This window comes from Mastigoproctus giganteus, chromosome 14, assembly GCF_048544385.1.
Source record: "Mastigoproctus giganteus isolate SK-2022 chromosome 14, ASM4854438v1, whole genome shotgun sequence".
Classification (NCBI taxonomy): domain Eukaryota; kingdom Metazoa; phylum Arthropoda; class Arachnida; order Uropygi; family Thelyphonidae; genus Mastigoproctus; species Mastigoproctus giganteus.
The window spans coordinates 37,961,735-37,987,831 of NC_143588.1; the positions used below are offsets into that span (position 1 = coordinate 37,961,735).

The 26,097-nt window shown below is 38.7% G+C and overlaps 1 protein-coding gene across 9 annotated transcripts in view; it reads left to right on the plus strand.

Annotated features, from left to right (window-relative positions):
* LOC150075069 (paired amphipathic helix protein Sin3a-like) overlaps positions 1–26,097 on the plus strand; it is a 718,000-nt gene that overhangs the window by 335,439 nt on the left and 356,464 nt on the right. For all 9 annotated transcript variants that reach the window (XM_090389145.1, XM_090389146.1, XM_090389142.1 and 6 more), the window contains one exon: positions 9,627–9,764. In XM_090389145.1, coding sequence (XP_090245271.1) covers positions 9,627–9,764 — 138 coding nt within the window. The remainder of the gene's footprint in view (positions 1–9,626; positions 9,765–26,097) is intronic.

Sequence of the window (26,097 nt, forward strand, 5' to 3'; positions counted from 1 at the left end):
TTGCAAATGAGTCTCTTACCCACAAATATTTTTTGTTTATCAAGGGATGGGAAGTAATGCTCAATTTTGGTCTTTAACAGCTTTAATGTTTCGCTTATTACATTAATTATTTTAGTATAATTCTTTTTGGCAGTCAAGGGAAACATTTCTAAATTTTTTCATTTAGACATTTTTTCCCTATACTCAACTTTTCTTTAAAGATGATGTTTAGATGCTATCTGTAAAATTTTTATTGCTTGGGACAGTATTGCTTGTCCCAAGCATATTTATTGTAATAATTAATTGCTTTTGAGTGAGTGGCTTTGTTAGAGAATATTATTTAAAAATATTGTCTATCAGACGAATGTGAAGGTAACGTGCGTGCACACACACACACACACACACACACACACACACACACACACACACACACACACACACACCCACGCACCCACGCACACGCACACCCACACACACACGCGCGCGCACGCACACACACACACTATAAGCTTCACATAAAAATCAAATGAATTTTTTAAATTTTCAGTGAATTTCTCGTATAAATTATTAAAATAGTTATTAAAACACACAATCTTTCTTTTCCCTTGGGTTATCTTACAATAAAAGAAACTGTGAATGAAAGATATCTGTTATTATTGTTAGATAAGGCTTTGGTTATTGTTATTATTTCTTATTACTCATAGATATATGTACCAAATAAACAAAATGATAATTTAATTTTGACCCTTTTTGGTCCCTTAAACTTCATAATGAGATTCAGTTGTAATCAGAAAGAGGCTAGTTTGTGGTTTTATGCTACTGTTTAAATTTCATTCTCATACCAACATCATATAAAGGCTCGCATATCAGAGCAGAAATTAAATGTGCCTATAATTTCTTTTGATACTATTTATTATATGACGCAAGAAAGCAAGCTTATACAGAATCGGCAAAAAAAAAAAAATATACTCTTTGTATTTCACGCACCCAATTACTCCAATCCTTTGTCTAGTTTAGCCTTAAATTTATTTACGCTTCCACAACAACAGATGGAAGTCTATTTCAGCAATGAACTACCCACTAGCTAAAACCAAACTTCCACATATCTATTCTACAACTGTCTTTCCTCAGTTTGAATATATGACCTCTCAGGTTCTTAGTCTGAGCAAGCAGATGAATCCTATCATCATTGAGCCTGCTCAAAACATTCAAGGCTGTATACACCTCAGTCGGTTCACTTTGCAGGCAACATGCTGCAACTTGCAGAAATTAAGCCTTTCTTTGTAAGCTCACCCATTTATTCCTCTCTTGTTGCCCTTCTCTGTACTCATTCTAGCAACTCTACATCCTTCCTAAAATGAGGCCTCCAGACCTGTATGCAGTACACAAGGTGTGGCCTGACCATTGCCTTATACAAGGGGATAATCACCTCCTTATCCCTGTTAGCAAAATTCGTATATATCACTGATAAAACTCCATGATCTGCTTTTGTTGCCCGTCTGCACTGTTCAGTGAACTTCATATCTCACTGCACAATTATCCCCAGGACTTTTTCATTCTCCACCTTCCTGAGCGTATTACCACATGGTACATTTTTCTTGGGTTACTGCTGCGCATGTGCAGTACTTTGCATTTGTCAATGTTTAACTTCAGTTGTCACTTTTCAGCCTATCTTCCTAACTTTCTTAGATCCTGTTGCAGTAGCATACTGGCTTTATTGTCATTAATAACCCTGCCCACCTTTGTATCATCTGCAAACTTGGACATTAAGACTGATATTCGTTTGTTGAGAAATACAGAAAAGAACAATGGTCCAAGCACCGATCCTTGCCGGACTCCACTAATGACATTAGTCCACATAAAGCAGTGTCCATTTATTACCACTCTCTGCTGTCTTCTACTCAACGATCCCTTTATACATTGTAGCCACTTGCTCTTAATGCCACACCGTTCCATACAGCAGTCTTCCATGTGCAACAGTATTAAAAGCTATTCTGAAATCCAAGTACAGTCAGTCCTCGTATACCACAATAGTTGTGTTCCTAGAAATCCTCGTGCAATGCAAAATCGTGCAATGTAAATAACAGACTCTATGAGAAAAATAGAGTTATGTGCTGACTCCCAAGATTGAACACACATTTGTAACCAAAACATTATCGAACACAATAAATAATCGTAATAAAATTATCATTATTACTTACGTATTTTATTACGACTATTACATAATAAAATAATGCTAATACTTTTGCTTCTATCATAAGCAAACTTGTTTTTTTGTTTGATTTTCCATCCAAACAGATGACAGCCATTCCATCTCTTTCAATTCTTTGTGTCTTGATCTAGTGGATTTTAATTACACTTTGAATTGTTCCTGCTATGAAAGTTGTTTTTATTTTCTCTGCATTCTTTCTGTTAGTTAGTTATTTGGTTTTTAGGAGCATTAGCAACTAAGGCCATATTGCTCCGAGAATATGCAGTAGTCATTCCCTAACCTTTCCACATCCTCCGTATTTAGTGGTGACGGGCTCGAACCCTGGCCTACATCAAGAAGCGTGTGCTAGGCACTGCTGCTCTTTCCCACCTGGCTACGGAGGCGCCCTTGCATTCTTTCTAATTCTCAGCGTTGTCTCATTTAGGCCGATAGCACATGGTCTTTCATTTCACTCAAAGCGTTTCACAATTTCATATTTTTTCTCTATCGACAGAGGCGGACTGGCCATAAGCCTTACAGGTGAAATCCCAATGGGCTGGAGGATGGTGTGATTTTGGCCATAAACGCTAGTATGAGGCAGCTACAGATTTTCCCAGGTAAGAATTTTTGATCCAGTCCGCTTCTGTTTATCAATATTGCTTTTCTTTTTCTCTCTGTATCTGTAGTGTCTTCACCAGGATGCTTCCTTTTCACACCTTTTAAGTATTTTACTCATTTTTACAGAATAAAGCACAATTACAAAATGAGGAGGCACGCTTGATACACATAAACAAAGCTGCGTGCTTGTAGCAACTGAATAAACAACACCGTAAAGGCAGAGACACACTAACACCTCACTAGCTCACATTTTACTAAAGCACATTTCTGGGGTTACTACCATAAAACAATAAAAACAATTTCCAGCTGCATTTCTGCTAGTGGGATCTGTTATAAACTGGTACATTTTTCTTGTCATTATAATTGCATTTGCGATAATACTATAATTGCATTTGCAATAATACCGATAGCTGGAATTGTGTGAGTTTTTACGTTATTATTGCGAAAAGCGTTTCCCCTTTACTGATATAAAAAACATAAATACATTTTCAGAATCTTCTCTTCATTCCTATCATGTTGCATTCAGTTGGGGTGATTCCACGTTCGACTGCCATTTCTTGTAAACACAAAGGCGAATCATGCATAACCGAATTTGGTTCGTGTTATATATGATTTCGTTCCCCTATTTATAAATCGTGTATGATCGAATTCTTGTAGTGTAAAACGTGTTATACAGGGACTGACTGTATATGATATTGAAATTATATTTTGCCTTCAATTCCTTGTGACCACATCGTAGTATCCAATCAAATTGGTCAAAAAGTCCTTTCTGTAACAAACCGATACTGTTTCTGAACTATTACTGCAGTCTTGGCTAGATGACCCTGCATCGCTTGTTTAACCAGAGACTCCATTATTTTCCCCAGAGTAGAAGTTAATCTAACAGGTTTAACATTTTTGTCACCCTTTGAACCTTCTTTATGATTTTGGGATATATTTGCACATCTCCAGTTGATGGGGACCTCCCTTGAAATTAAGAATGCTGTCATAATTATAACTAAGAATTTTCCTACTTCCCTTGTTGCCTCCTTAAATATAACTGGATAGATTCCATCCCATGGCCTTTTTTATGTTTAATTTTAAAAATTTCTTCTCCACTTTGATCTCCATTATTACAAAATTATTTAGCTACCTATTGGAGTTTATTAAGCTGGCGTCCTCCCCCTACCTTTCCAAATTCCTCGTGTAAATGTAGATGTAAAATACTCATTCAGCTTGTCAGCTTTATGAGCAGGATCATCAACAGTTGAACCATCAACCTCAAGTGCACCATCTGATTCAAACCCTTCATTCTAGAGTTTACATAAGTAAAGAAGTCTTTGTTGTTTTTCTTTGCATCCTTTGCCAAGGATTTCTCGTAATCAGCCTTTGCTTGCCTAACCTCCTTTGTGACTTGATTACAGACTAGCTTTTATTGGCCATAGGCTTTGTGTCACCTGCTAATTTATATGCATCCCACACATTTTTCTTCTGCCATGAGCCTCATTAGTTCATCTGACATCCATTTTAGCATAAATCTTAAATGGTATTTCTTAGTTGGTATGAAAAGCCTAGTAGCTTCCAAGATTAATTCGGTCTACCATTGAGAATTCACTGTTTTACGCATCATCAATTGATCCCACTGTATTCAAAAACTGTGTGAATATAGAATTCACACAGTTGTGAATATAGAATTCAAAAACTCTGTGAGAACGCTGTAGTCTTCTTTTCGAAAACAAAAACTCTTCCCTTTACCCTTGATGTTACGTCAAGGGTAAAGGGAAGGGTTAGTTACATCTTTAAGTAAATCCCACATCAGCAGACTGTCATAACTATCACCTAATTGTTCCTTTATCTGCAAATTCCTAATGCATGCATCATCACTGCTGATAATTAGATCAAGAGTATTACCCACTCTGGTTGCCCCTCGAACACGTTGCTGTAGAAAACAATCTTCCAATAAATCCACAAATGTCTTGCTAGCTTGTGAGTGACCAACCCACAAGTTCCAGTCAATATCTGGAAAGTTAAAATCTCCCATTACAAGACATTCTGTTTTTTTCTGGCCCACCCTATTTCTCGGCACAATTGTTCGTTGTATTCAATTGAGATATTAGGCCTATAACTCGCTCCTACTTTCATTTTTCCCTTCCCAGTGCTTATGTCACACCAAAGTGACTCAACATTGCACTGTTCACCAATGTTAACTTGATGTACTTCCTTAGATTTTATATGTTTCTTAGCTAACAGCATAACCCCTTCTCCCTTCCTACCCTGTCTATCATTTCTGTACACATCGAACTCTCGAAATTCCAATTTTGCACTGCTTTTATCTGAGTGACATCATATCTCTGATATCCCAACGATATCTACCTTTGATGTCTTGATCAGCACTTCAAATTCCTCCATTTTATTTAATATACTTCTAGCATCGGTATACATGCATCTGTTCTTACTCTTAGTTACCCTAACACAGCCCATGTATTTACTTGTTTTACAAGGACTCCTAGCAGCTCTTGAAATCCCCAGAAACTGGCTCTCTTTGCTTCTGCTCATTTCAATAGAAGCAGTGCAAGAATCATTTTCTCCTCTGCCTGTGGCTACTGTTGGTCTTTTGGTCTGTGAATCCCCCCCCCCCAAGCTAGCAGTTTTCACCCCACCTGACACTGCCTCGATAGAATCAGCAAATACTCTTGCACCCTTTCTATTAAAGTGTTTCCCATCGCTGTAGTCTTTCCTTTTAGTATGCATAGACCACGCTGAAAAAAATTCTACCCCATGAGCCTTGCACAATCTCACCAGGTCCGAATTGATCGACAAGGCTCTCATTGTATAGTCCCTCCTATTGTGTCGGGGCAGAATTGCAGGCACTTTCAAATCTAACCCTAACTCATGTGTTTTTTTCAACATCACCTGTACTTGTTGAGTAAATCTGCAGATCGTTTACTATTAAAGTCATTAGTGCCAACGTGTATAACAATATTACCTTTTGCACCCTTAAAAGATGATATCTTCTCTATTAAGGCATCAACCTTTCCCCCTGGCAGCCATACGCTTGTCCTATTCCAACTATCCCTTTTGCACAGTTTATTTCCTGTTTTCCTGACAATTGAGTCAAATTGACAATTAGTTCCTGTGGGACTAGTTCCTTGGATATTGCAGCTGTGTTGCTTGATTCATAGGAGTGAGCTCTGGCATTGAGTTGGGCAGCTGAGAGCTTGATGGGGCTCCTCTTATTAATTTCCTTGAGGGCATCTAACCTACATCTCAAACTCTCATAGATGCCCATCAGAATGCTGAGTGGTGCCTAATTTCCTCAGAGTCTGCACCTAGCACACATAAAGGCATTCTCCTTGGCTGGATCATGTCCCGTTCTAGACAGGTCCATAAACATTTCACACTTTGCACATTTTTTAGACTGTGATGTGTTGGAGAATCGTCCCCTTCGGTTCTCTCCCAAGCCACTGCACTCCCGCTACTTTCTGCTCGTTGCTTTGTTGCTCTCGTCTGGGTCATGATTCCACTTAAGTATAATTTAATTAACAATGAAATTTAATAAGATTAATAAATATTACTGATTAATTGATACTATACTAAACTAACAGATTTCTAACACAGTTCTACGTATTACGCTATCTAGTTTTACTTTAAACTTTATGTAATCATGTTCAGAATATACGTTACGCCATTTCATATCGATCTAATATACTTTAACAACTGTGGCAAGTTATGAATGGTAAAATGTACTGACACCAAGTATTAACTTCCAAAATCACTATCTAAATTCAACATAATCCAAGGCTACTTCTAGAAAAGAAATTAATGTGTCAGTTAAATTAGTGAAATGGCTAAATATTTATAAAAACTTTACATTTGCTGGAGCTGCAAAATCTTCCATATATTTTTGGTGGCTTACATTTTCATTTTTGCATAATTACTGCAGTAAGATGCAAGACAAAAAACAATTTGTTTTTTCGAACTTAGCAGGGAAAAAAAAAATTACTGGAATCAATAATCTTGCTAGGATAAATCTGCTTATCAAATTATAATTTTTTCACAGTATGTCTGCTTAATTGAATAATACATGTTTCCTTTGAATTTACATTCTGTGTGGCAGTGACATTTGTATTGTTTAAAATTTTTTCTGGTTCATCCTTTTATTTAAGTTTATTGTTATCATCTATGTGAAAATGTCTTTTCCATGCCCCAAAGTCATTTCTCGATATAATCATAGACATCATGGATGTTACATTTTCAGTTTTAGTTCAGTTTGATTTGACACAAACAGCTGCCCAGATGGTGAACTTTAAAGAATAGAGTAGTCTAATTAACTTTGACTTTTTACCCTTTCTACATCTATAGCTCTATCATATTTTACAAATGATTTAAACATTAATTAAATAAAATTTTTATTTTTTTTTTGTATTTTATTATTATTATTATTATTATTATAATTATTTTTTTTTTTTGAAAAAGATGGCCATGAAAGATTGGAAGTGTACAAAATAAGTTCATTCTCCTTCATCTCCTTCCAAATACTTATTGGTGATTGGTAGTTAACTGTTATCAAGTAACAGATTATTATACTTATATGTAACCTGTGAAGTGTGAGAGAGAGAGAGACTATATTAAAGTTAAAAAATTGGTGCATTATGTAATCTCTTTGGGATGCACTGAAATTCTAGCAAAACCTGGGATCGTTTGTACAAGAATTCATATTGAGTACAAGGGGTACTAGGAAAGTTTTGCAATACAGCTTTGTTTATTTAATTTTTTCAAAGTAATTTCCTCTACATTCAATACACCTCTCCATCCTCCGAAACCAATCTTTAAACCAGTTCTGCCAAGTTTCACTAGGGAGTAAAGCACACTCGTTGTCCCAAGCCCGTAGAAGGTCCTCATCACTGGAAAACCGCCTCCCTTTTAGCTTCATTTTCACATGCGGGAACAGTGCAAAGTCGCAGGGAGCAAGGTCTGGACTGTAGGGAGGGTGCTCGAGAAGTTTCAGTCCTGTCGTGGTCAAATATTCGGTGCAGGCTTTGGCGCGGTTAGCTGGAGCATTTTCGTGATGGAGGTACCAGGTGTCCATTCTTGACTTTGGCTGCAGGTTCTTCATAGATCCAATGACTTTAGGCAGGCATTGTTCAGTATACCACTTAGCTGTGACTGTCTTCTGCGTGTCCAAAACGACACGTTCCACAATTCCACTCGATTTGAAAAATACAGCTATCATTTTCTTCTTTACAGATCGGGATTTTCTGACAATTACGGGTGTGTCGTCATCATCAAAGACCCAAACTTTGTTTTGAGCCTTGGTCGGTAGATCGTAATAGTACAGCCAAGTCTCGTCACCTGTCACGATGTTGTTCACATACCGAGATTGTCCCTTATCAAACTTTTTTAACATCTCCCGGCACTAAGTCACACGTCGTGTCATCTGCTCTTCAGTCAGTTGATGCGGCACCCAGAGAGAACAAAGTTTCTTCACGTGCAAATGATCTTGCAGAATCGAACGAATTGCTGGTGCATTTAGGCCCAAAGTATCCTCTATCTGTTGGTAGGTCACTCGCCTGTTTCGTCAAGAATTTTCCTCACAGCAGTAACGTTTTCCTCCGTAACTGACGTTCGTGGCCTTCCCGGCCTCTCAGAATCCTCCAGAGTGAAATTTCCCCTTTGGAATTCTCTATACCACCTGAATATCGTTGTACGATGTGGACAATCATCATCTAGTGCAAGAGTCATTTCTTCTAAGCACTGGTCTGTGGTTAAACCACGCACGAAATTATACCGCAAAACTGTCCTTATCTCATTTCGTGACCATGATGCCATCGCAAGCACTTTACACTCTCACTACTAATGAATAACTGAGCCCATCGACTTGGCGCGGCGGCTACTATGCACGTATGAACATGTCTCAACATGCAGCAACAAGCAGCTTCCTGTGATTCATTGTTGCGTCATATTGCAAAACTTTCCTAGTACCCTTTGTACAGTGTGTTTCGGCCTAAGGAAACCATGAATATCTAGTAAACAACTGGATATTCATGGTAAAATTATTCAGTTTGTTTACTGAATATCCAGTAAACAACTGAATGATTTGGAACAATTCTGTTGAGTCTTTAGCTTCCACTGTACATGAACGTCACCATTAGCAGTGTGTGGAGTTGTCTGTTATTTGAAGGAGAATCTTCTCCTACGTAATTTACTCCTCTCTATACTCTATATCTATTATATTGGCAGCGTGATCTACACATCTGTTATATAATTAAATAGGACATTATTTTATTTTGTGTAATGAACTTTTTTTAATTCTGTAGTAGTAATGATTGAAGTGGAGATTATCGTGTCATCATTATCCATTTTTGATAGATAATTGGATTGCTTTGAATTTGCAGAGCACTGTGACTCTGCTGTGTTATTTCATTTGTGTAAATTGGTGTGGTCTGTTAACTTTAACCAGTCATGGAATGCATCGATTCTTTCCTTAGACAGTGTACATCTGAACAGAATGATCATTATTTCCTTGGCCATGTTGTGTACAGCATGGCCAAGGAAATAATGTAATAACAAAGTAAATAAATAAATAAAAAATGGTAAGATAATAAAAATAAATTAACAAAGCAAGGAACTATAAAACATATTTATTTGCATTGCATTATGATATAATTTACTTTCCACAAATTAATAACTAAATTATTCCAAATCAGTTATCACTAATTTGGAATAGAAGTGTTGGAATACTTCAGGTACTGAAATGCTGTTCTAGAGCAATTTGCCTAAAGATGAATTGTTATTAAAAGTATTTAGATGTATAAAAGTTGATTTTCAGCCTTAATTAATAAAGGATATTGTTTCTTAGGGTGTTCATACAGGAACAAAGCCATTAACAGAAGCAGAGGTGTATGCCCAAGTTGCAAAGTTATTCCAGAATCAAGAAGATCTTCTTCAAGAATTTGGCCAGTTTCTGCCAGATGCCAATGGAGCCTCCAGTGCATTGGTAAGCTGAAGAATGAACTAAAAGTCTAAAGTAATCACTACCATATGTTAAATACTATTGATTGCTGATTGTTTCTGTAGGTTTTTCGCCCTGTGGAATGGTGGTATTATCAAAATTTAGAGATTTACTTTTAATTCCGTGACAGTGATGTAATTAATTTGTTAAAAATAATTTGATTAATTTTATTTTTTATTTCTTTAAACTTGAATTCTGACACACATAAAAGGGAATTTTATTCAGTCATCCCATATCCCTCTATTGATACAATTAATATCTGTCTGAGGGAATCATGCTTTATCCTTTTGAGAAATTTGGTTCTCCCTATTTTAGAAAGACCTAACTTCATTATGAAGTACAATGTTATACATGTATAGGTATATTGATATCCAAAACCATAAAAAATATGTTAAATATGTTAAACCCCTAGCATTATTTCTGTTATGAGTATTGCGTCAGGCCTCTATGTAAAAACTCCTCGCTAATTGCAGTAAAGATATAAACTTCACGTTATCTGTCTAATGTTTATCTTTTATGTGACCAGTTACAGCTTTACTTCTGTACGAATTTCTATTATGTTGTTCTGTTAATTTTTGTTCCCCATAAACTTGGTGAAAGTTTATTAAACAACATGCTATGCTTTCATCTATTCACCCCCTCCCTAATGCAGTTACTTGTTTCCCAAGATCTTCGCACCGTCATTAGCACTAATGGCCTTTCCTCAATTCATCCCATTCACATAGTATAATTTTATAGTTTCTTCTGAGTGGAGCAGAAATTGAAATTATATGCTACCATTAGTTGATTGCATGATTAAAATTACAGTCATCATGAAACTGTAATTGATCATAAGAATTTTACTTAGTATCTATGAATAAAATTAGGGTAAATTGTGTTAAAAGTGAAAGTAACCATAGAATTAATACCGAAGAGACTTTTCTAATTTTGTTCATTTATTTTTTATTATTGTTTTTTTTAATGAAAACCTCCAATCGATAAGGTATTAGAACATATAGTACTGCACGGGTTGAAGGCTCTAAAGACAGATGATAAACGTTGATATTATACTTGAATTTTTTGAAAATTCATATGAAGGAAGGTTTTTCTAGAGAACAGAAGTTGAAGGGATAAATGAGGAAAAGTTGGTTCTGTGAGTTTTGATTTGGACAGTGAATGGATGTTCACTGGTTGTCACACGTTCAGAGTGGTTTGGAAGAAAATGAGTGAGGAACTTAAGATGCTGCTTGGAAACAGTGTACATGGAAGTATCAGTAAAAAAAAAACAGATACTTCCATGTGCACTGTTTCCAATCAGCATCAGTTTCTCCACTCTTCTGTCTCACAGATATCATTTCTGCTCTATGCCGCAGAAATAACTTCTGTTTGACAGAAGTGTGGAGAAACTTTGTAAGAGTTGGGTCATTAATTAACCTGAATGTCCAGCTTTGAATGGATCCCATGAGCTTGTGAAAGGTTTGGAGGCTTTGCCTCAGATGTGGGAACAAAATTTGACAAAGGTGTAGTTATTTAGAAGAAGAGTAATGGTGAGAGCGAAAAGGAAATCCATTTTTTTTTTTTTAAAGCAGTGTTTATGACGTGCTTCTGCTAATAGACTGAGAGATTAGAAGATGGGATAATCCCTAGTAGAGATAATGTGACCATGTATAGAAATGCGATTATCAACAAAGATGAGCATAGGAACATTAGATGCTTTTTTTTTTAAAGAAATAAGACAGTATATTATATACTGATTATTAATATGTTAATAATGTTCTTGTTTATTCTCTGGCATGACCACCAGGTCAGTGGAGTTTACAACAACTCAATCAATACAAATGTACATCGTATTTATCAGTCACGGGCTTGAACACCGGTCTACTCAAAGAGCGTGTGCGACAGAAGTCGCACACGCTCTTTGAGTAGACCGGGTACTGCACTCACCCTCGTGACCACTCGGCTACGTCAGGCCTAATGATAGATTTCCTCTTGTGCATTAATAACCAGGCCATTAATATACAAGGGCCTGCTTTATTGGAGAGATTGGAAGGAAGATGGAAGGGAGGGAGGGAGAGAGAGATGGGGGAGGGGGGCTGGATATACTAAATTGATAAAAGTATTCAAGAGGTAATAAGATAGAAGCATGTTTAGAAGATCTTTGTGCCATACAATAGAAGCTTTAAAAATTTTGAGCAACTGCCGGACTTTTGCCAGCTCCTCAACTGTACCATCAAATTTGTTCAAAGATGAGTAAAAACAAGTGTATCAACAGAGGAGCAACACTGGCATGCTAATGTGATCGTTGATGATAGGGATTGTCTTTAAAATAGTGGTAGTTGATGAAATTTTCCAATAGTTAGTAAAGATAGTTAAGTGCAAAGGATTATAACTGGAAAGAGAGGGATTTCTCACCTTTTTTTTAGAACCTGCCTAAATACACACTATTTCCAAGCAAAAATTGAAACATCAGTGGAATAAGAAGATGACAAAGAAGGAGCATGGATTTTAAGAACAAGTCGAGAAATTCCATAAGGACCTGGAGCTGTTTTGGCTTCAGGATTGTTCATATTTTTTCTATCATCCTTCTGTTGGCAATCCATAAGATGCATTAATTGGAGTGTATTGGGTATAGTAAGTGGTGATTTAACAATATTCTCAATATAGAGGTAGAAGAAAAATAGGATGCTTTTAAGTCAACTTTATTTTTTAGTTAAGTATGCAATAGTTCCAGTAGATTATAACAGAAGTGGGAGCATGGATGGACAGACGTTGCGGCCAGTAGCTTTGGTATGTGACTGGACCACTTGATTATCATTTGGGCTAGAAGGCAAGTTTTCTGTTCTTGTCCTTTTCAAAATTGGGTTTGGATTGATTTGGACCCAATTGTAGTATTTCTTATCTTCATATATTTACTGGAAAACCAAGGTTAACACGAAGATCAAGATTTTAGGGTGGAATATAGGATAAAGGATTTCATTCTCATTAAACTTATACGCAATGCTGTGTTGATATTTTCATAATTTTAATATTTAAATTTAGCACTGCTTTATTTAATTAAGCACTATAAGATTTAGTTATTTCAATTTAATTAAAATTGAAAATTAATTTGCAATTTTAATTGTATTATTTATTTATTTGGTATCTATATAATGTCGGTGTAGATACACCATAGATAACTCTTAAGAAACTACGATGGTTGTGTGGAAGGCATCATTTGCTCTGTATCTCATATTGTGTTCTTTCTTCACAATGAGTTGCCATGGTATTGCACTACCTCAAATAAGTAATGCTTCAATGATAGAGAAGACTATTGTTACTTATTCTCGGTGAGTACCACCACCCAGATGGCACCGTTTCAAAGCTATTGGCCTATCAAGGTGAGTGGGCAGGTATTGCAGACATGACAACCCAGTTGTGAAGATAATCACACAATATGAGAGATGCCAAAAGGTGGCAGTACTCACCAGTGCTTTTTTTGTAAAAAAATAGGAGCCAGTACTCATTCTTTTCTATCAGAAAAAATTTAAAATTAAAAGAATATGAAAAGTACTCTAAAATTTTTTTCCCCCTGATACTGTTACTTTTGTAGTAATGTTTTTGGAATAAGAACAACAAATTTAGTATATTAACACAGTTTATTAAGTATAAATTAATTATTCAAGTATATATAGAAAAATAAGTAAAATGTGAACAAAATAAGTAAATAAATCGGTCAACTACTGAGTGCCGGGCACTCAGGATGACACAAATGGTAGTTAGTGTAGTATCTCAAATAGAGAGCTTTATGGTAACTGAAAAAAGTTTTTAGTACCCCCGACTTGGCCTAAAACTTAGGAAATAACGAAAACATTGTCTATTTCAGTCTTTCCAGTTGTTGTGAATGCCATGGGTGGGAGAAGCAACTCTGACTTCTTCCTGGAGAAGCAATTAAAGTCTCGGGGGAGAAGCGACTGGCAGGTGAGGGCCATGCAAGACTCCGTGCAGGTGCCTCTCCACCACCACCGCCTCAATGTTGGCTCTCTGAGTATTCCCCTTGCCAGGACAACTCCAGCTTTGAAAATTTTTAATATGCATGCCCTTGTATATTAATGGCCTGGTTATTAATGCACAAGAGGAAATCTATCATTAGGCCTGGTCGCAAAATTTATAAATGACCTTTATAGAATTATTAACTGACTATTTAGCAACCTTTTTGTCACCAAAGGAGAGTTTCTAAGTACAAAGAAGCTTTCTATTGAAGTGCAATAAAAAATTGTTTTTTTTAACTTTAACACAAAAATAAATGATAGTTTTCCCTTGATAAGCAACGAATAACGCAGCTAAATTTTTAGCTCCGTTAGCAACGGAAATAGAGAAGGGGACATGAAAATTAGTCACATTTTCCTCTCTGGTGCCATCATTTTAAAATTTAAAAAATATTTTAGAATTATCTTTTAAACATACTCGTTGAGCTCTTTCCAACGGTGTAGCTATAGGTTGTTGACAACATTTTTATCCTCCCACATTTTAACCCTCCATTTCTCAGACTAATTTTTGTCAACAATGATCAATATGGCATTATGTTGGCCCACGTAATGTGCAAACCCATGCAAAATTTCTAGTCAATAGGTTCAGTGGTTCCAGAGATTAGCATTGGCATTAGTAGAGGCATTTGATGAAAGAAAGCAAACTTATGCAGCATCAGCCAAAAAAAAAACCACTTCCACTGTTCGTTCAAAATACCTGTCCAGCTGAGCCTTAAACTTATTTAGGCCATCAACTTCCACGACAAGGGATGGAAGTCTGTTCCACGAACCAACCACCTGCTGGCTAAAGGCAAATTTCCGCACGTCTATCCTACATCAGGGCGCCTCCGTAGCCAGGTGGGAAGGAGCAGCAGTGCGTAGCACACGCTTCTTGATTAGACCGGGGTTCGAGCCCGTCACCACCAAATACGGAGGATGCGGGAAGGTCAGGGAATGACCACCGCATATTCCCGGAGCAATATGGCCTTAGTTGCTAATGCTCCTAAAAAAACCAAATAACCAATAATATCCTACATCTGTCTTTCCTCAACTTGAATTTATGCCCTCTCAGGTGATTATTCTGAGCGAGAGGAAGAATCCCATCAGCATTGAACATGGTCAAACCATTCAAGGCTTTATACTCCTCTATCAGATCACCTCGCTGGTGCCTAGTCTCCAGACACTGTATTTTGCAAAACTTCAGCCTTTCTTCATAAGAGCACCCCTTTGTTCCATTCACTAATCTTGTTGCCCTTCTCTTTACTCGTTCCAGCAGCTCTACATCCTTCTTGAAATGAGGCCTCCAGACCTGTATACAGTACTCTAGGTGTGACCTGACCATTGCCTTATACAAGGGAATAATCACCTCCTTATCCCTGCTAGAAAAATTCCTATATATCACTGACAATACACCATGAGCTACTCTTGCAGCCCGTCTGCACTGCTCAGAGAACTTCATATCTGCCTGCACAACCACCCCCAGGTCCCTTTCATTCTATACCACTGTCAGTGTAGTACCACAGAGTTGATACGTTGCTCTGGGGTTGCCTGTTCCCATGTGTAGTACTTTACATTTGTCAATGTTAAACTTCATTTGCCACCTCTCAGCCCATCTGCTCAACCTTTCCAGATCCTGTTGCAGCAGCAGCAGCATAGTGTCAGTAGTGTCCTTGACAACCCTGCCTACCTTTGTATTGTCTGTAAACTTCGACATTATGCTTGATATACCATCATCAATATCATTTATGAATACAGAAAACAATAATGGACCCAACACTGAGCCCCAAGGGACTCCACTAATAACATTAGTCCACGACAAGCAGTGTCCATTGATTACCACTCTCTGTCTTCTCCCTCTCAGCCACCCCTTTATCCACAGCAGCAATTTGCCTCCAATGTCACACTGCTGCAATTTGTGCAGCAGTCGTCCATGTGCAACAGTATCAAAAGCCTTTCTAAGATCCAAGTATATAATATCAAAGTTATTCCCTGCATCCAGTTCCTTTGTGACTGCATCATAGTATCCAATCAAATTGATCAGGCAAAACTTCCCCTTAACAAAACCATGCTGTGTCCGAGCTATAACTGAAGTCTTGTCGAAATGATCCTGCAGTGCTTCTTTAACTAGTTCCTCCATTAATTTTCCTGGAACAGAAGTTAAACTCACAGGTCTATAATTACTTGTGTCAGCCTTTGATCCTCCTTTGTGAATTGGGGTCACATTTGCACATTTCCAGTCTGTGGGCACCTCTCCTGAGTCCAAGGAAGGTCTCATAATTATGGCTAAGGGTTTGCTTACTTCCTCTGCTGCCTCCTTTAATATAACTGGATAGATCCCATCCACCCCGGGTGCCTTTCTTGTGTTTATCTTCAACAATTTCTCCTCCACTTTACTCTCAGTTATTACAAGATTCTCTAGCTTACTGCTAGAGTTGAATACACCTCAATGCTGTGACAGGCGGACGGACAGGCAGACAACCAAGTGACATTTTAAGGGTTCTTTGTTAGATTATGGCTCCTAAAAATAATAAATAAAAATAAATAACATAAGTAAAATTGATTTCATAAAGTTTTTGTAGAATATTCCAAATTTTTATTAAGTTTTCATCCGACACCCTATGCCGACTTCTTTTCTTCCTCTTTGTGTGTCGGTTGCTGAATGACGTTTCCGGAGCAGCTATGAATCCACATATTTTGCTGGATCAAAGCGGGTCAGTGGTGGGTATACAATTTTAAGAAACAGTAGTGGAGAAACTGTTTTTGTCATCAACGAAGCTGTGGTTGGGCTGACAATCAGATTCATTTGTGAAAATGCTCGTTCACATTTACACGAGGAAATTGGTATCGTACTCAGAGCATCCATCAGATTCTTACGAAACCATCTTTTCAATTAGGTCCCCCCGAAATCCAGGAATTGCCTTTAACTGTAACCCAATTGACAATTTTTTAACTTCGTTTTCACCAAATGCCAGCAACATGCTTAGAAGGTTTAATACCTTTGTTCTCCTCGTTTTCCATGTCTCGTCATCAGTGTTGTCACTAGTTTTTAAATTTGAATTATTTTTATTTTATTTATTTTTTTGAAACTGTCGGTGTCATCTGGATATTCAGGTACTGTGACAATGTAAACAGAGATAGGGAAAATGTGGATAATGCAATTCTGCGAAATGACAGATGATTATTTGTCGGGGTAAAAGAAAATCACCCTCTACTAATTCTCGAACGGGGCACTTACAGTTGATTCACGAAGGTGCTGTTTTAGTTCACTTTCCGGGCGGGCCATAGGTCCGCCCGGAAAGTGAACTAAAACAGCATTTTAAATTTTGTTAATTATCAAAAAAAATCTCATTAAATGTATTGTTCGGTAAATGTAATTGTGTATTGTACTTAATAAAATTTTTGAATATTTTAATTTTACATGCAACAAGATATGGAAAATGTAACACACTGAAGAAATCTAACTTTGAATTTTTTGAATATGGCCCCTGTATGAGAAATGTTTGGGCACCAATGCAGTAGAAGGTGGACCAGAGCCCATCTGAAATACACCTTGATATGCTCACTGCAGACCAGTGTGACTTCTTCTTATGTGGGATGGGTGGTCGGATAGGTTTTGCCAGGTACCACTAAGTTGTAGAATGGTAATCCCTTCAGCTCTCTTAATTCGTGCAGCACCACTAATTGCCTGAAGGCCAGAAATGCGAACAGGGCGTGCTGAGTTCATCCTCTCCTAATCTGTTTGTTATATGAAAATTTTCTCGCTCGTTTTAAATATAACTTCCAAGGAGAATTCAAAATAATTAAAGACAGAGGTCCAACTGAGTAATTTAGAATTATAAAAATGGTTATACTGTTTTATATAGAAAATACCTTAACAATAGACAGTGAAAAATGTAAATTTAGTTAAATAATTTTAAGCTTATTTGAATAGTAGATAAACATGTGAAAGAAATTTATGGAATATTACAAATTTCAAAGTGCACTGCATCCAAATGTCACACATCATTGTTAATAAAGGTGCCGTACCGTTGTGTACCATCACAAAAAAAGCACTGGTACTCTGAGAATAAATAACAATAGTCTTCTCTATCAGTGAGGTAGTACAATACCATGACAACTCAGGGGGTGCCTCCGTAGCCAGGTGGGAAGGAGTAGCAGTGCGTAGCACACATTTTCAATGTTCAGATTTTATACAATCTGAGCAAAAGGTGGCCATTACTAGTAACGGCCAACCTTTTGCCCAGATAAGGGCAGTTACACAGTGTGGCATCGAGTCCACTAGTTCACAAAAGCGTTCCAGGTATTTCCATCCATGCTTGCTGCACTGCTTTCCATAATTCCATCGCATTCCTGGGTGGAGAATCCAAAGCTGGAAGAGACCTTTTCACAGCATCCCGAAGATGCTCCCCAGGATTGATGTCAGGTGAGGGAGGCCATTCCATGGTTGTGAAATCTGTGGAATGCTCTTCAAACCATGTTCTAGTTACCAATAGCTCTGTGAGAAGGTGCATTGTCCTTCTGGAACAGTCCATTGCCCTGTGGGTGCACAATGACCATGAAGGGATGCAGATGGTCTGCAAAGATGGTTACATAACCTGGACTGTTCAGAGATGCATCTGGACGTATCAGAGGTTCCAATGTGCACCACTTGAACACACCCCAAACCATTACCGCCTATCCACCTGCCTGAACAGGTTCTTGTTGATGCATATCTGGAACTGGAACTTATTGGACCAGGACACCAGTCTCCAATCATTCTTTACCCAGTTGAGCCGTAGAGTCCTAGTGTGGTGTCAGCAATGGGACCCTGGTGGGTCAGAGACTCCCATAATCTATTGCAGCTAATGATCACTCGATGGTTTTGTTGGTTGTCTTTCTGGCACTTCCCTCTGTGTAGTCGGTGGTGGTGGTGTGTGCCACTAGCGCTCTCCGGTTGGCTGAAACAATGCAAAACAGACGTCAACAGCCATGTTCATCCCCGACCTTTCTCTGACCGCAGTGCTGTCCTCAATAAGATGTTATTCCGGAAATGGTGTATTCCCAATACACTCTTGATACTGTTGAATGGGGATAGTGCAATTTCTGTACCACCTCGGCGATAGAGTCTGGCACTCACTATCATCCCTCTCAAAGTCAATTAACTCACAACGTTTATCCATACTAATATCGAATTACTATTTATGTGAATGCGGTGATGCAATTTGCCTATATACCTGCAAAGCAGCTGGTTCATGCACTAACAAAAGGGGTGACAGCTTCGCGTTCAGGAACCAGGTATCCCATGAATTCAGTACTTTCAGTGTATTTAGTGCTATTGTTAATGAAGAAATTATCAAGAATTGGATGTATTCTGATGGTATATGAACAAGTATGTGAGGTAATTATTAATTGGAATATTGATTAGCTGGGATTAACTAGAAAACTGATGTCAGCTAGATTTGTGAATATTAAAATCACCAAAGAAACATTATTTCATTGCTAGGAAAGTTAGACTGGGAAAAGTCAATTTTCAAAGAAAGTAAGTAAGGAAGTTTCCAATGATTAGTGCAGTTGGAGCAGCCTCCATAGCCGAGTGGTCAGGAGTGGGAGTGCAGTAGCACACACTCTTTGAGTAGACCAGTGTTCAACCTCCTAACTGCTAAATACGGTCTATCTGCCAACCTGCACTGGACCAGTTGGATGTATGATAAAGGCACCAGATAAATTTGGCACAACGTGGTAGAGACATTTTTAGCTGGATGATATCAGAAACAGAAGATTCCATCAGAACAGGCATACATGTGAGTGCTTCCTTTAAAGGAAAATGAATCATGAAGAGAATACAGTGAGTTCACTGTTTACACAATAGTGTATTCTATTGTGTAAACAGAAATCACATAGATTGAACAAGATTTTCCCATTCAAATGCATACAAAATATGGAGGAGAAATTCTACCACGAAAACAATAAAAAAATAAATAATAACAAACATTAAATTAATGCATACCATTAATATTAAGTACCACTTGTACGAAATATTCGATGGTTGGTGATTCTCCTCAGGGGCAGGATCATTAGCTTCTTCACCTTCCTCAAATTCTATAAAGGTGGGCCTGGAAAAGTGGAGGTACACAAGCAAATGGTTTCGTGAAGCAGGTGTGCAGAGTTGGGTGAATTTCCGACTTTCTCTTCCCACAAAGGATTTCTTGATAGAGAGCAACATTTTTCAGCATTTTTGCCCTAACCAAAGAGCTCCTGTCCATGTTGGGACCATTTTCAAAAGTCATAAGGCAAAATATTCATGATGTTGGAAGGCCTCTTTTAGGCATATCACTATAAGTTGGCAGTCTTGTCGTTGTTACTGGCTGGACGAAGCTGATGCTGCTTCATCATCTTATTTCATGGCTATTTTTTTCCAACTCCCTCAACTCTTCAAAGCTCAATGCTACTATCCGAGATTCAAGCAAATTTTCAAGTTCCTTCTCGTTGTCTTTATTTTATTTTCAGCAATCATTAACCCACTAATCATAATATAACAGATATGATATCACATGCAGATGACGTGACGCTCTTAACAAAAATAAAATCGACTGATGAAGCAATGGACACTACAGTAACCATCCGCAAGACTTTATCAGAAATACAGCAGTACCTCATAAGATTTGACCTACAAGTGAACCCTGAAAAATCTACTATCATGGTATAATCACTTAAATTCCCACCAACCATAATTTGGCCTGCTGTTAGCAGAGTCCTTATCCCCTGTGTCGAATAGCACAGAGATATGGGTGTGATATTTGACAGAAAGTTAAAATTACTTCATCACATAGAATTATGTGTCAAATTCAACACGAAATGGTGATGTTGTTGTTGTTATTTGGTTTTTAGTAGCTTTATCAACTAAGGCCATATATTGTTCCAGGGATATGTGGTGGTTATTCCCTGACCTTTCCACATCCTCCGTATTTGGTGGCTCATGGGCTCGAACCCTGGTCTAATCAAGAAGCATGTGTTACGCACTGCTGCTCCTGCCCACCTGGCTACGGAGGCAAAGGAAATGGTGAAGTAGTTGCCATGTAGTACTTGCTACATATCCAGAACACAAATCTGATTAAAAGATATATCAGAACGATGATTTTCAAAGGTGTTCTGTATGGAGTAGAGTTGTGGGGCTCAGCTGTAAACAACACAATCCAACCAATAAATGCCACAGAATACTGGCTCCCAAAGTAGGCAACCTGGAAGTGTCGTCTCCCACCACAGCAGCAGACAACGAAAGGGTCAAAGCACTGAATGTCACCAGATTTTCAACATTAATGCATGAAGGATGACTCACCTTCACCGTAAAAATGATCACTGGAGGAATCTCAGCCAAAGATGTGGAACACAATATGTTGGTGGATTCCCCAACCAGCTCTCCACTCCACTCCCAAGCATCTTTCTCTTCCTTCGAGGCTCCATAAAGATTTCTTCCTCCCTTATGAAAAGCTCCATTTAGCCCAATCCTTGGATGCAGACCTGTGTAAAATCGTAGGGTTACAAGAAGTATAGACGTCACATCCTAGATCTACATGTGTATTGAACAACCGTCAACTTAGGTGAGATTCCTCCTGCTCACCAAAAATTTGAAGCAAAGCTGAATTCAAGTAAACTAACCTGTGCTATTTAAATTTATTTTATTAATTTTTAATCTGATGTATTATTATTATTTAATTTTATTATTTTTAATTTGTTTTATTATTACTATTATTATAATTAGCCATATGGTGCAAGGAAGCTTGAGGCTTTTGCTACACCAGCCAAAAAAAAATAATTTTCTGAGTTACTCCTGAGAGAGAGAGAGAGAGAGAGAGAGAGTGAGAGTGAGAGAGTGTCAGCCCTTTTCACTTTTCCAATTTGAGAAAACTTTGTTTATATAATAATAATTCCTTATTAAAAGTACTGTATGTTCTCTTCTGGCCACAATGAGATGTTTTTAAAAAATTAATGTACATTATTGTTCCTCCCTGATTTGGGGTTCCATCTCCAGACAAGTATTGCTACCAAGTGCATAGGGTGGTTGTTGTTATGTCTGGTGTGTTATTGTTGGTCGAGAACCTCTAACTATCCTACAGGTGTTTAGGATTGCAACTTTCTGGAGTTCCTTGTAGGTGTTTGTGCTGGGAGACCTATTGCTGTTAGTAGGGGTGTTTGTCACCATACCTGTGGTTGACACCATGATCAAGATGATCTTAACTTGTTGTGCCACATCTCTTTGATCCCCTGTCTTAGGTTAGTGTACTTCCTGATTTTTTCCCCCATGGGTTATCTGCAGGTTGCGAGTGTTGGGTACCGCTATGTCAATTAGACAGGTAGCCTTTTCCTTCTTGTCCAAAAGGAAAGTCCAGTCTGTTGTGCGGGAATGCCCTATCCATTATTATGGGATGGTTCCAGTACAGCTTGGGGATTGGGGTCTCTAGTACTGCCTGCAGTTCATACTCTAATATGGTACACTGTCTGCGATCAGCTGGTGTTTCCTTGCTAGCTTCTGATGACTACCTGGTCGTGTCTATGAGCTATCCTACCTGGTCATGTCTACAAGCATACTCAGTCTGGGTGATCACCTTGCATCCCACGGTGATGTGTTGTATAATTTCTGACATGTGTAATCATGTCAGACGTGTAATCGGACATGCCGGGCTCCTTGACGATGTATTTTCTATAGTTTCTGGTGTTGATTTCCTGGTCTTGGATGGCAAGCATGAATCCTTCAGTCTCAGGGAAGAGTGTTTCACTCGTGAGTCATGCATTGGAAGCAATTTTATCTATGTGATCTTGATGGAGATCATTTTAGTGCCTGCCGTGGAGTGTCTTCCCTAACCATTTTTCTATCTTTGTGTTTGTGCCTCCTGGTTTGGAGGGGACTCCCCGCTTAGGTTGATTGAGTGGAGTATACTGCTTGTCTTCTTCCTGGCCTGGTGGATTGCTGCTGTGTGTTTCTGAAAGTAATCCTTCATTTTATTATTATTATTGCTCTTATATTATTTCTCTCTGATTCGGGGTTTCCACCTTGTGACGGGTATTGCTACCTAGTACACAGGGTGATTTAATGTCTGGTATTACTGTTGGTCGAGGAACTCTGATTATATTACAAAAGGTGTTCAGGATTGCGACTTTCTGTAGTTCCTTGTAGATGTTCTCTGGGAGACCTGTTGCTGCTAGTCTGCTATGTAGTGTCTTTCGCCTCATACCAGTAGTTGACACAACCTCATGTCTCAGGTTCGTGTACTTCCTAATTTTTTCCTCATGGGTTTTCTGAACATTGCTAGTGTTGGGCACCGCTATGCCAATCAGTTAGATAGTCTTGTCCCCAAGGGTTATGTCCGGTCTGCTGTGTAGGATAGTTTTATCCGTTTATCTCTTGTACTGCCTGGGGTTCGTATTTGTAGTAAGGTACAATTTCTTTGGTGAACTAGTATTTCCTCGCTGGGTTCTGATGTATTATCCTTGCTACCTGGTCGTGTCTATGAGTGTACTCATTTTGTGTGAGCACCTTGAACCCCGCGGTGATGCATTGGATCGTTTCTAAGGCCAGATGTCATCTGAGATTCTGGTCTCTTTTGCGATATAGTTTCTGGTGTTGATTACCTGGTCTTGGATGTTCAGCATGAATCTTTCAGTCTCAGGAAAAACGTCCCGCTTGTTAGCCATTCATTGGAAGCTTTGTTATCAATGTGATCTTGATGGAGGTCATTGAAGTATCTGCCGTGGAGTGTCTTCTTTCTAACTTTGTTTCTTGTATTGCCTGGGCGGGAGGGGCTTCCTCGCTTAAGTTTTTTTTTTTTTTTTTTATGAAAACCCCAAACACGAAAGGTATCAAAACCTGTAGGTTGAGTGGGTATACCACTTATCTATATTCATTATGGCCCGGTGGAGTGGTGCTGTATTGTTCTTGAAGTAATGCTTCAGGTTAACTATTGCTGTTTTCTGTTGCTCTTTCAGGCCTCTTCCTCCCTCTTTCTGATCTATTTTTAGTCTCTCCACTGCCACTTCGGGTGGTGTTGGTGACTCTTGGTCATCATTGTCCTTATCTTTCGCATGATATCTTCTAGCTCGGAGTTAGTCCAATCTATGACCCCGAATGTGTATGTTAGTACTGGAGCTGCATAGCTTTATGGATTATGATTTCAGCAGGCTTCTGAGTCTCTGATGATATTTTTCGATGAGGCATTTCTTGATTTCCTTGTGTTTTAACTGCTGAGCCTGCATCATCCCTATGTATTTGTAGGTCCCTCTTTACCAGTCAGCAGCTGGTAGTTTCGGCCAACTAATTTTCCCTGGTGCAGTGTGTGGGTCTTGCATTTGTCTAGACCAAATTCCATCCTGATGTACTTGCTGAATTCTTTGGTAATCCGGAGTAGTTGCTGGAGTTGCTTCTCGGTTGCTGTGTAGAGCTTTTGTCATCCATGTATATCAGGTGGGTGAGTGTGTACAGGTTCTTTCTTCCTTCTTTGAGGTTATATCCATAATTGCTGCCGTTGAGCCTGGCGGATAGTGGGTAGAACCATAGTTGGCTCAGAGCATCTCCCTGAAAGATTCCTCTTCTAATGGGGATTGGCCGGGTTGTGATGTTCTCGATCTTAATGGTGGTACTCCCTTTTGCCATTGTTGCTCCTAAGAAGCTTGTCACTATGGGATTGACCTTGCAGATCTTCAGGGTCTCTATTAGCCAGATATGAGGTAAGGAGTCGAAGGCGTTGCGGTAATCGATGTAGGCCGTGTATAGGTTGCGGTGCTTCTTGAAGGCTTGCTCCATAACTGCGGCATCTTTGGTTAATTGCGTCTTGCATCCTTTGCTGCTCCACTTGCATCCTTTCTGCTGTTCGGCCATTATGTTCCGATTCTCTAAGTGTTCTGATATCTTCTGTTATGTAGCTGGTCAGGATCTTGAACATCGTTGGGAGGCATGTGATTGGCCTTTATTTTTCCGGATTTCTTGTATCTTCCTATTTAAGCTTCAGATATGTGACTCCTTCAGTGAAAAACGTTGTGATTGTCTCCGTGTGCCTTATCATTCGAGTGAACTGCTCTGCTAGGTGCTTGTGTGCGCAGGTGAGCTTCTTGTTCCAGTAGTTGTAGATGTTATCATTTCCCGGGGTTGGCCAGTTGTGGTATCGACTGTGTTACTTCTTATTCTCGAATCTCCCACTCTCTCATCTCTTTTATGTCCTCCATTTTCTTCCATTCTACTTCTATTCAGGGTGCTCTGCTGTTATGTTTTACTTCACTGGGCCAGATATTTCCCCAGAACTCTTCAATCGTCTTCTTCTTGTGTGGTCTGTTTCCTGCTTCCTCATGTTTACCCAGTTTCCTGTAGAAGGCTCTTTGGTCCTCATTGAATTCGTTTGTTTATTTTCCTCTGGGAGCTCTCTTTGTATCGGTGTAGTCTCTTGCTGAGTGCAAGGAGGTTCTGCTTCAATGTGTCCAAGTATTCTCGTATTCTGTGATTTCTGGTCTCATGTTTGCTGTGGACGCTGTCTCTCTTGAGGATGCTCTTCACCTTTCCAATCAATTTCTTACTTCTATTACCCTGTTGGTACTGGGTCAACTAATATATCTTGACTCGTAATTCTTTTATATTCTGCTGTAGTCTTCTTTCCCAAGCTGGCTGTTCCTTCTGTTTATGGTTCTTCTGTTGCTGGTCTCTCATTTATTTTCCATTAATCCTAGTGACTGCTATGTTTACAGCACAGTTTATGGCTCTGTGGATAGCCTCTTATATTACACCATTGTTGTCGAGGTAACATGGCATTATTTGACGATTGAGGTGGTCTGTTACTCTCCACAGGATTTTATTTGGCCTCTGCTTAGGTATCACATGGGTTCTTGTGGGGTCCATTCTTTCGAATTCTGTTAGGGCCTTCCACTCAACTTCAATTCTCGATACCATGACTTCGTCTCTTTCCACTTCAGGATTGTACTCTGGATTGTATTCTTTCTTGCTGTTCCTCCTCTCGTTCCATATTGTCCATATTCTTTGTGCTTTGTAGTTCATCGCTGACATTCTGATTGATTTTTTCCAAGATGGCAGGAGCTATTAGGTTCTTCATTACGATGGTCCTTCTTTGGTCTGCTAATTGTTGTTCGGTGACCTGAACATCTGGGTATTGTTCCAACCACTTCTTATGTAGTCACGATCTGTACATTGTCCTATTGGCCTCTAGCCTTCTTATTTCATAGTATGCTCGCATCATGTAAGTATTCATTACAATGCTCCACTCTGTATTGGCGTTTTCTTCCTTTCTGGGTTGGCAGTTGTGCAGGAAACACTTCCAGTTGGTGGGGCTGGATGGTCTTGCCCTTCTCTGGTGGTAGCT